Raw genomic sequence first — 12,374 nt, 5'->3', positions numbered from 1 at the left:
TTTCCCTTCACTTCCTTACTCCCTCACTCTCTCTCCTTCCCTGTCCTTCTCTCGTTCCCCCTCTCACTCGCGTATTTCTAGAAAACATGAAGGGAAAAGAAGAGAAGATTCCGGCGAGGACGAAAGTCAAGTGAAAGTTTTAAGAAGCTTTCGAAGGTCTGGTAAGAAGGGCAACTTTGGAGAGCGGATGGACGGGAGGAAGGAAAAGATCAATTCAGCTGTATGGCATGATAAACGGATAAACATAAACACTGCTTGAAATCATAAACTCCAATCAACTGCGCAGCGCCATTCGCCACTCGTCGCCCCTTGTGCCCTGAATGTGTGACTTTGAACTGGGTGATTTTTGCAAGCTTTTTTTCTGTTGCCTCTGGCCTGAACAGAAGAGACAGGGCGTTTGACAATTCCGAACTCTCCCCGGAAAAAAAATCTTAAAATCAAGGAGGAGTAGGGTGCCGAACAGGGCAAGACGCCGAAATGGCTGGGGCGAAGCCGGGAGTTCACGCTCTGCAACTCAAACCGGTGTCCGTCCATGAAACACTGAAACGGGGAAGCAAATTTATCAAATGGGATGAGGTAAGTGCAATGTCGTTTATTAGCCTACGTCCAAACAACAAACCGAATCACCAAACACACAAGGCAAACTTATTTAACTGTTTGATTAGATCGGATTTGTTATATGACTATAGGGTTATCACGTTAACAACTCAGACTCATTTAGCAGGGAGTTGCGAACGACTGACACCCGATGACACGAGCAAGCAACCAGTGGCTTCTGATATCTGTTGAATTCTAGTCAAGCAAGTTTCTCTTTGGAAGAAATGTAGATACCTTATTGGTTTCTTTCCGCGTTATCCGTTCAGACATAGCCTACCATTGTTACTGGTTATTGTAGCCTATCGATGTACGGTGCATTTTTATACATTGTGCGTCAGGAGGGGACTTTTTTGCCTAACTAAACACTAGTAGCAAATCTATTGTTTGGCTGTAGCCTAAAGTCAAAATAAACGAATGCATTGTTTTTGGGGGAGGATCTCACTATCTCCGCTTCAGAACCTTTTTCTTCCGCGTACTTTCTCTCCTGGCAACGTCTTATGTGTGCCTGGTTCTCTCTGCATTTGCATGCGCCCAAGCATATGCTTTCCAGTGTGTGGGAGCCTGTTCGGGAAGGAGAAAAAAACAAGAATACTGTACCCAGTGGGCTACCCAGTTCTGCTACAGTAAAATGTGTCCCGATTTATTGTGTGATTGAAAGCGACTTCAGCTGACGCATATTAAACTAGAGTAGGAGCAGCAGGATCTGGCCTCTTGCCTTATACTCCACCTAACGATAGCACTATTGTTGTTTAAGTGACCAAGTGCCTTTGTGCCAAGGTGTGTGTGTGTGCGTGTGTGTGTGTTGATGGGATCATTTATCCATTAGGTCTAAATCACTTACAGCAGTTTTATAGTGGGTGTTGAAGGCAGCCATATGCTTTTCAAGTTCTGTGCAAATGTCTTTAAATAAGGTCGTTGTTGGCAATAGCCTACTTAAAAGAATTAATGGCAATTTACTCTAATGATACTAATGATACTACTCTAGTGAACCTTGCAACTCATCTGGTTACATTATTGATGATGAATGCATCTCGTGCAGAACATTCTCATACACCATGCATAGTTTAAAATTGTGTGTTTCTGTGTGTGTGTGTGTGTGTGTGTGTGTGTGTGTGTGTGTGTGTGTGCATGTGCACGTGAGGGAGAGAGGTAGCAAGAGCGGTAAGGGGGGTATACAGTGAGTGAGCTGGTCAGTTGGCATTTTAAATTGGCATCAAACATGGTAGTCAAACAGACAAGAGAGCCAGACACACACACACACACACACACACACGCACGCACACACACACGGTGCGGACAAAGCACAGACCACACCATGCAAGCTGACCTTGAGGTTAATGATTTTTGAGAATGAACATGCTGTACCAGCACTGATCACTGTCTAGCTGTCCAGCTGTCCATTGCACTTGATGACCAGGGATGACCACGGCCACACTGGGCCTCACATGGATCATAGTGCAATCCCTCGTCTCATACTCCCCACCAGCTCCATAACTTCTTGTGTCTTTAAATTATGTAATGTCTGCAATATACACACTTCTGTAATCTAATACATTATTTGATCCAATTTGCCATTTTATCCAGTTTAAGTCATATTAGTCAGGTTTTAGTTTGTTTTTGTATCCGATTAAAATGGGCCTTTGTTTAGAATTTGCTACAGATGAGCGTCTTTTTGCATAAATACATCTCCTTGTTCCGACAGTAGACCAGACTGTGTGGGTGTCATATGTTAGGAGTTTCAATATTCTGAAGTTTTTCTGAACGTAGACTGGGTGTCATATGTTAGGAAGTAGTTATAATATTTTGGAATATACCGTTAGGCCTACTTGAGTGTCACTTTCCATAGACTGTCTTGTTGTAAAGATCAAACACCTTACGTTCTGTGGGCTCTTTAAGCAAATACAGTCAGTTCTTTGTAGTTGGCTGACATCTCCCATTTGTTATTCTGTAGCTTTGACTAGCAAATCTGTTAGCAGTGGACCGGTCAGTCCTGGCCAGTTAAGACAGAAGGAGCCTGACCATTGCTACGGTAACAGAGAGCTAAGCAAATCAGAACATGCTTCAATGGCACATGACTGTGTGTGTGTGTGTGAATGAGTGTGTGGAGGGGAGGGGAGGTTGCGGTGGCTTGAGGTCATGTATTGATATAGATTGCATCTCTCTTTCACATGTTGTTAATGATGCTGGCTGCTTCTCATTTGGTCAAACACCCATGCCGTCCAGAAGGGAAAAAATCCCCCTGATTGCAGATGGGAAGATGCATATTTGTCTTCTGAGCTGTCAGGAGTTACTTCTCTCTCTCTCTCTCCTCTCTCCTCTCTGTCTCTCTGTTTGCCTTCACCCACTCCCTCTATCTATCTTTCTCATATGCTTTTCCCCTCTCTGAAGGGAATTCCCAGGAAGTTGTTCGAAGCTGTGATTAACTGTGCGAACCACTGTATAGAAACAACATGCCTCTGTCTCTCTCTCTCTCTCTCTCTCTCCCTTTCTTTCTCACACGCACTCTTCTCCTTCTCTTCTCACCTATATTCTCCCACTGTTACGTTCATCTCGCCTCTTCCTCTCCAGCTCCTATCATTTCTCCACAGAGAGAGAGAGAGAGAGAGAGAGCGAGAGAATGTGTGTTCAAGAGAGAAACACATTCCTCATCCAGAAACCAAATAAGGAGATATAATTTGAGAAAGTGCCTAGAAGATTTGGTTAGGGACATTGAGTGTGTTTGGGAGAAAGAGAGAGTGAGAGAGAAAAAGAGGAAAAAAGAGGAGAGAATGAGAGTGTGTGTAAGAACAAAGAGAAAATAAACAACTGGGAAGACATGAGCCCAGCGCTGTGCTTTTCTTTCTCTCTATGTGCCCCCTCTTTCCCAACTCTGCACAGGAGGCTCCATCCCTCCGTTTCCTTTGCTCTCCTCTCTGGCCTCTCCTCCGCTCTCTACATCACTCACTCATCCCTCAGCCAGGGTTTGCGTTTCTTCTATCTCTCTCTCTCTCTCTCTCTCTCTCTCTCTCTCTCTCTCTATCTATCTATCTATCTATCTATCTATCTATCTATCTATCTATCTATCTATCTATCTATCTATCTATCTATCTATCTATCTATCTATCTATCTATCTATCTATCTATCTATCTATCTATCTATCTATCTATCTATCTATCTATCTATCTATCTATCTATCTATCTATCTATCTCTATCTGTCTGTTTGACTATCTGATTCAGTATTTGCTCTATTTGCATGGAAATGCCATGTTCAATATTTGTTTTTCCCAGAGTTGCACAAACAGTTGACATGGCAGAGCCCTCCGGGCAACAAAGGCGCATGAATCATATCAACATCACAGATTTAAAAACTATTATGAACATACACAAAATCTCTTTCTCTCTCTCCTCCTCCTCCTCCTCTTCCTCTTGTTTTTCATTGTTTTCCCTTGTCCCAGTGTATCATTGTGTTTGAGGCTGAAGTGGAGCCTTGTTTTGCTAGTCCGTTCTCCCTCCACCATAAACAACTCTATATTGTTCAGCTCACACTGAAGTGGTTGCTCCGTAATTACATGGATAACCTACATTGAATCTGGACTGATAGATCAATGTCCAAGCACTTGAGCAATGACAACAGTATTGGGCAGAACAAGGCGGTCTGTCCTTCTGTAGGCCAACGCTGTTGTACAGTACATGGCAGAAGGAGCAAAGGTTATTTTTCAACTCTGCTTGTTGAAATGACAGGATGGAAGCATGTGACAATTACAGGCTTTACATTGGTGTGTGTTTGTGAGTGTGCGTGTGAGTCAGCCGTGTGTAGGTGTGTGTTTTGACGTTCGTTGGTGTTATGCATGCGTTGTGAGTGCAGTGGTCTCTTGATTGCTCAACAAGTGTTTGTAGTTCAAATGAGTGTTGCTAATATTCCCTGCCCTGTTATGCTTGGTTAAAAGTAAATGTTTTGCCAAACCTTATGTTGGCTGATGATGTAAGGATTGTGTTAGAGGCAGCTAGAGGTTGAAGTAAAATACTAGTGATGGTGTTTGTGTAAGTGTGTTTGTGTGTGTGTGTGTGTGTGTGTGTGTGTGTGTGTGGGGGGGGGGGGGGGGGTGAACACGTTTATGGATGTGAGCTTCTCTCCTTGAATGACTTCCTGTTCCAGCTTGTTGGCTCATGTCCAGAGACAAAACATCCCCCCCACACACACACACACTCACACACTCACTCATGGCACCAGCAACACACATACAAGCCCAGTTACGCTCTCTTTCTCTGTCTCTCTCTCTCTTTCTGTCTCTTTCTCTCTCTCATATTCTCTTTTCTCTTTATGTATTCACCTTCGGGTAAATTTAATTGTGGAAAATGAAGTTAAAATTCCACCTTATTTGCCGTTTATCTCCGTGTCTTAGTATTGCTGTGTGTTTGTGTTAGGGGTTTCCCCTCTGGCTGTTTACATGTCTGTGTTTGTAAATATGTTCACTATATAGTATATTATAGTATAGTATAGTATAGTATAGTATAGTATAGGCCTTGTGTTTCTGCAGTCTGTCCGTTTGAAGAGATTGGGAGTGGGAGGGAGTTAGGGCGTGACAAGGGAGGATAACATTTGGTGCTAAATGAAGATTGATCCTTCCACTTTAAAGGTCTCCTGCTGACTCTCCGTTTCTAGTGCGGTCACAGACGAAACACCTCTCTCTCTGTGCGCCACTTGTTCGTTCCACTTACCTCTCCTCTCATCTGTCTTTTTATTCTTCCTTTCCTCTTGTTCATTCTGCCTTTGTTCCTTTTTTAGTTCCTCTCCGCTATGTTCATGCTCAATTCATCTCCCTGATGTCCTCTCGCTCCTCAGCCCTCCTTTCTTGCACACTCTCTGATTCTAACCTTTCCCCACCTTCTTTTCCTTGCCTCATACATTTCCATCCTGCTGAGAAACCCATGCAAACATCCTGTTGGACATAACAACATACTCTTTGCATACACACACACACACACACACACACACACACACACACACACACACACACACACACACACACACACACACAAAATTTTATAGCTGATGTTTTCTAGTAAGGTCCCACCTTTGAAGGTTTTAGAATATCTTATTAGCATAGATTTTAAAAAACATATTTAAAGGAGAATTCCGGTGTGATATTGACCTAAAGTGTGTTGAAACATGATACCGAGTGTAAACGTATGTCTCATAGCCCATCTCGGCTTGTCCCCTGCACTCCAAAATCTGGCGTTAGTTAGCCGATGCTACCAACAGCTTTTTCAATGGTGGTGCTTCGGCATCGGGCTAGCCATGCAAATAAATCACTGTTTTACACCATTTACGAGGCTCAATGCATCTCCACACTTCATTGGTAGACTTCCGAGGGCCCTGACATTTAAAACGAGACATTGAGAACTTTGAAAAAGCACTGGTAGTTTACTTACAAGACGATTTATACAGACAGTATCTTCACAAAGTTTAGCGTTTGCAGCCATCTTGAATTTAGTCACGATAAGTCAAGCGACGAGTAAGAATGAACAGGTATGATAAAGGATCAGATTCCAAAAATAATTCCGTGGAAATGCATGGATTCCAGTTACTGCTACTGGAAGAATCTGGAATCCATGCATTTCCACTGAATTATTTCAGTATTCCGTTACAGAATACAGAATACATGCCCAAAAATGTAATCTGTAACGTATTCCGTTACGTTACTCAATCTGAGTAACGTATTCTGAATACTTAGATTACTTCCGCATTAAATTGCATTTTATAAGTGTAGGAATGCAGCCATCAAATCATGCTTAGGCCTACTACTAAACAGGCCTATTCTGGTGTGTTCTTCTGTTCCAAATGGCTGAAGTGTTAGGCCCACATAGGAGAATGTAAAGTCAACTAACTACCTGAGTAAACTAAGCTACCTGATACAAATTTAAAATAGCAAGGTGACCATTAAAACTACAGCAGGCGACTAGGCTAATTAAAATAAACAAATAAATAGACTACTTTAAGGGCGTAGCCAGAAATTATCGATCCAATGTGTGTCTGAATTGTCCCCCGCTGACCACCTCACACATTTAGATTTTGCAACGACCTTACATGACACAATGCAATAAAATATGCCAGTTTTTAGGACACAGAATAATGTTTGTAATGATACCAGCAACATAAGTGTAATGAGCTATTCATTGTCGAAGGTGCATGGTGAAGTGAAATTCTTACTTTGGAAAAAAAAATTTGCCGATATCCTTGGATGGGAGATCCTTGTGTCGTTCAAATTTTCCATGATCAAAGAGGGCACTAATACGCATGTGCATAGCAAAAATCACAACTTGGGCTTGCTGTGCAAGCAAGATATTTAAGGTGTCTCAACGGTACGCATGTCTCAACTGTACTCAGTCTACCCTAATTAAGGTGTGCCTGTGAGATTTTTTGGTGGCATCAACCCAGTAGGCTACATGTGAGGGGCGCATATGACAGGTGGAACGCAAATGACCTGTAAATGTAAACACTATGGGCTAGGCTACTGTATATCAGTGCTCTCAAAATGAACATGATCGCGTAATGACAATCAAAAACCGTGCGTTAAAATATGCTAGGCCTACTCACAAGAATAATTCTTCAGAGGCTGCACCATATAATTCATTTTAAAACATAAATGTAGATCTAGAAAAAATTATAATCTATAAAGCTATTTTAAGTTAGAATAAAAAACTTAGAATGCAGTGCCTATTTTAGAGATTGGTTTGATTGTAGCCTAGGTCTAAATCAACACGGAACTAGGCTTTCCTTATTGCTAAGCAAACTGTGTAACCGATTGGCTGAAGTAGCCTGAGCTATTAATACTTGGGAAAATATCCTTTGAACAGACATCAGGAACCACGATCAGTGAGGAATAGGAGTCCACTTACTTTACTCAATTTGCTGTGCAAACAGTCATTTCAGGGTCTCCGATGACACTTCCATAATGCGCGCTGGCTGCGTTTTGAGGCTAGTGCAAGACGGCAGCTTGGATTTAAACATGTAAACAATTTCATCATAGCTTTCAGGAGCTTCTGGGAAATGGAGTTGCCTTAATTTATTTAGAGAGTGAACAAACTTATGAAACAGAGTATCGTCATGTAATCCATTGATTTCAACAATGTAACTGTATTCTAAATACCAACTATTTAACTTGTAACTGTATCGGAATACAGTTACTCATAATTTGTATTCTGAATACGTAACGCCGGTACATGTATTCCGTTACTCCCCAACACTGAGTGTGGAGATACATTGAGCCTCGTAAATGGTGTTAAACAGTGATTTATTTGCATGGCTAGCCCGATGCCGAAGCACCACCATTGAAAAAGCTGTTGGTAGCATCGGCTAACTAGCGCCAGATTTTGGAGTGCAGGGGACAAGCCGAGATGGGCTATGAGACATACGTTCACACTCGGCATCATGTTTCAACACACTTTAGGTCAATATCACACCGGAATTCTTCTTTAAGTTTCTGTAACACACAGTGCTCTGGCCATTAAATAGCCTTAGTTGCGGAAATGGCCTTAAATTAAACAAACAAACACACACACACACACACACACACACACACACACACACACACACACACACACAAAGACTCACATAGCCAAATTGTAGTTGTCTTAAGTGCTTCAAGTACTCCAATCCATTGTCACACTATATCGGATCCTGACGCCCCCTATTACCACCAGTCCCGTGTTTCCATCCTCTGACGTGTATGTGTCACTTACTATTCATTATTAGGGGGGGGGGGTGTTAATACCAAATACCACAATAGCCCTGATTTCCTGATGCAACAAGATGTTTTAAGCACTCCTGTGTAATTTTTTTGAAATTTTCTTCCAAAAACCTCCCCCTACCCCCAAAATTACTTTTTTAACCCTGAAAATGCGTGTTTTTTGCCATATTTCACAACTTTTCCACTTTTGGCCTATTACAACCAACAAATATTATCATGTTGGACCATTTAATGATCTCACATGTGTCATGTTATATCGTAAGAGTACTTTGCACAATGAAAAGTCTAATGTCAAGGTCATATTGTAGGTGAAAGGTCACCGAAATGCCTTTTTCCCCAAAAAAATCAATAACATTCCCACACTTTATCAAATCATGATTCTCGTCGAATTGTGTCACTGTACTGGCAGAAAAAGTTAAGTGTCATACAACTTAAGATATTTTGTTTCTAAAAAACAGTCTCATGTGATGTGGCTTTTATTCAGTGACAAAACCCACATTCACCATAATTGAAGTTTGGCATGTCCAGTACTGACGAACAAATTAACAATGCCGATTTGTATTCATGGAACATGGTCAAAATCCAAGAAGGAACTTGAAGATGTGGCCTATATGGAAGAATCTGACCTCCCTCATGGTGTCTTGCCCCGTAAGAAGGATATCATTGAATGCCTGATGTATCTTCTTCGCCCTGCAAGGGCCGGTAAAGTCCTGCGAACCAGGTCTATGGCGGCAAAGATTCTTGCCTCTGTTTTAAAAGACCACTGGTTGTTCTGCAACATATACACCATTGGGGAGCAATACATTGCCAGCATAATTGAAGCCCTTTACGGCTTCTACACACAGTTGCGTGTGTTGCAGTGCTGGATACGCATCCCATTCACTTTACATGGGCTTACGTCATCCGTTGCCGAACTGAATTGTGGGTCCGTTGTGTCGCGTTTCTCCCGTCGCTCGCATTGAGAAGTTCAGCTGTTGCTGCACCGACAGACGGCACCGGCCAATCAAGCCAGAGACTTTCTAATGAGGAGACACAGCACTCAAAAAATCCTCCATAGAAATGCATGGGGCATGGCCGTTGTCTACACATATCCCACCCCTTCCTCGGCAAAACGTCGACATGTGAATACATTGAGCCAATCATGTGGTGTGATGTGTAGGCCTGTCGCGATATTCAATAAATCAATTAATCGCATGATAATTAAAATTAGCTCGATAATTTTTCTGGCCGCGATAAATGCCATTTGCTTGTTTGTTTTCCTCGTCTCTCTCTCTCCCTCTCGGGTCCTGTAACGATGAGTGAACCCTCATGTCAGTCACTTGTCAGTCGCATGGTGTGTGGGGAGGCGGGACTACTGGCGTATCCTACCACAGAGTGCAGCTAAAAAGCAGCGTGAGAAGTATACCGGTAGGCACTAGGCAGAGAGAAAGCTAGTTGCGAGTTCCAGTAGGCTACGCCTAATAAAGACAAAAAAGATGGAATTGTTTCTAAGCCAAACGTGACAGCTGCAGTGTGGGAGCATTTCGGATTTAAACCGAATGCCCGTGGTGAACCACTGAACGCGTGCGAGTCGGTGTGTCGCATTTGTTGGAAAACAGTCGCAATTAAAAGCGGCAACACAACAAACATGCATATGCATCTAAAACACAATCATCCGCTGCAGTTTTCCCAGTTGGGGAAAAAAAAACACAACAAGTGGGCCGTCTTCCTCTTCCCGAGGAAAATTCTCAGAACGACAATATTATCGCTTATCGCAATAATTTCTGAGACAATTTATCGTCCAGCAAAATTTGTTATCGTGACAGGCCTAGTGATGTGAATACATTGAGCTAATCATATGGTGTGTTGTGAAGACATTGTGCCAATCATGTGTTGTGAACTCGCCGCTGGAGCAAGGTTGGTGTCGTGAAGCCTTGCGCACGCGCATTTCTGCCGAATAGGATGCCCAATGAGTGCCCAAAAAGCTTTGCAATATGGCCGCCGAGTGGAGGGACTTGCCTAAAAGGACTTTGATGATACATACAACCCTGCAACTGAGCAACTCCAGTCCAAAAGGAGAAAAGTACACGTTGCCACGGACACTGACAGCAATTACAGTGATAGAGAAGTTATCAGCATTTGCGTAAATCTGCTCATAAAACATCTCCACTGCTCAAGCTGAAGTGAACCATGCAGAACATTATGACTGAGGTCAACTTTGTTTTACATTGTGCATTGTAATGATCTCTGCTTAATTTTTCTTATTGAATGTAATTCTGGATCATTTTGGGTGACCTTTGACCTTTAATATGACCTTGAAATAGGATATTTTATAATGCAAACTATTCTCATGGCATGACATACCACATGAAAGACCATCAAAGGGCCCATAATGGACATTTCTCTACATTGAACTTAACAAAATGTTAGAATATTGTTTTTTTTTTCTTTGCAAAAAATAGGCATTTTGAGCCATTTTTGTGACCTTTGACCTAAAATATGACCTTGACACTATACCCTTTGTAGTGCTCTTACGGCATTGCATGCCAGATGAAATACCTTTAAAGGACCCTGCATGAACATAAATCCACTATGTACTTTAAAAGTTGGCAAAAAACACACATTTTCAGGGTTGAAAAAGTAATTTTCAGGGTAGGGGGGGGGGGGGTTTTCGGGCTTAATTTGAAATTTTTTCACATCAATGTATTCCCAAGACATGGGAGCATTAGAAAATCTGGGCTAAAGTTGAATCTGAACATTTTCATGAAATAACCCCCCCCCCCCCCTATTTCTATACAAACCAAGCCGACGGATTCCTAAAGAAACGCAAGCACCCACACCATAAGTGTATCTAAATTAGCTATGTACCAAAAATAACATTTAACCGTGAGTCGAAGAGCTATAAACAGTCTTGTAAGGCTGAAAAATGTAAGGTTAATTTATCAAATGTTATTTTGAAGTATTAAAAAAACATCATTGTTTCAGAATTTTCAGACGAAATGGGTGATAAATGGAGGTGTTACGATAGTTCTAGTGGCCACGGTGCAGTGCGGTCTGAGGATGGGGAGTGTCCTCTAGTCCGGGCAGGGCAACGCACACCGGGACTGTCAGCAGCGCACTGCTAAGCATACGCTAACATCCTCGCAACCAGGTGAGAAACAAGTGGAGAGATGGCGAGAAAGTGAAAGAGGAGAGAGAGAGAGCGAAAGAGAAAGAGAGAGAGAGAGAGAGAGAGAACATTTCCTCATACCTCTCAGTGGCTATAGGAATTCTTTTGTCTACGAGTGGTCATTTTCAGCTGCTGTGACGGCACGCTCACGTTATTACACAAACAAAGGGGCTCCAGGGCTGGTCAGGACCACTTCTGTTGCCAAAAAGAATTCACAGGAAACCCCTTCTGACCATGAATCAGGAACGACCAGTCAGTTTTGAACAGCAAACGTGTATGAAACAGATCCTCAGACAGTTTGTTGTCTATTCTGTCTCCAGTGAAGATATAATCATTCACATTCCTCCCAGGAGGAACCTGAAATCAGGGAAAGAAATAGAAAAATGTCAAAAATGTGATCCTGTAGAAGGCTGGAGGCTACAGCCCCCAGCACATGTTCTCCCAGGATCAGTCCGGGGGACCCTCCTCACTCAGTCTGGTCTGCAGCGTCTCACTCGCCCCTGAAAGACGACGCCCACACAGCCCAACAGTGTAAAGACGGGCCTACACTGGGGATCAACAGGACAGGGTCATGAAATGGCATTTCTACCAGGAAGTCATAAGGAAAGCAGGAATGAAGGTGAATTCATTTGAATCCTTAATTAGACTTTGAGTAATGAAAGAAGAGAACATCAAAGTGTTGGCATCTGAATGCGGCAGTGCAGATATAGGTTATGTAAGCAGAGTCATTTTAAAGGCATGTGCAGGCCTCCGATTGGTGGAGACTAATGAATTAATGGATAATGCAGAATTAATGTCTTGAGCCTTGAGGCAGCATTTACTGGCCGAACTTGTCTTCAGGAGTACAGCACACCATGTCCCTTGCTAACCTCAAGCAGCCTCCTTAATAAAATGGCC

The 12,374-nt window shown here is 42.5% G+C and overlaps 1 protein-coding gene across 2 annotated transcripts in view; it reads left to right on the top strand.

The window, feature by feature from the left end:
- plcb3 (phospholipase C, beta 3 (phosphatidylinositol-specific)) overlaps nucleotides 1-12,374 on the top strand; it is a 56,444-nt gene continuing 44,070 nt past the window's right edge. For both annotated transcript variants that reach the window (XM_076289225.1, XM_076289224.1), the window contains exon 1: nucleotides 1-576. In XM_076289225.1, the coding sequence (XP_076145340.1) occupies nucleotides 478-576 (99 nt within the window). In that variant the 5' untranslated portion in view covers nucleotides 1-477. The remainder of the gene's footprint in view (nucleotides 577-12,374) is intronic.

The sequence above is a fragment of the Alosa pseudoharengus genome, unplaced genomic scaffold (assembly GCF_046254945.1).
Source record: "Alosa pseudoharengus isolate Yale_2024_CS ecotype anadromous, Long Island Sound unplaced genomic scaffold, YU_APseudo_1.1 YU_APseudo_1.1_scf_17, whole genome shotgun sequence".
Lineage (NCBI taxonomy): Eukaryota > Metazoa > Chordata > Actinopteri > Clupeiformes > Clupeidae > Alosa > Alosa pseudoharengus.
Note: the sequence above shows the minus strand (reverse complement) of the source record. Positions and strands in the feature narration are given on the sequence as shown.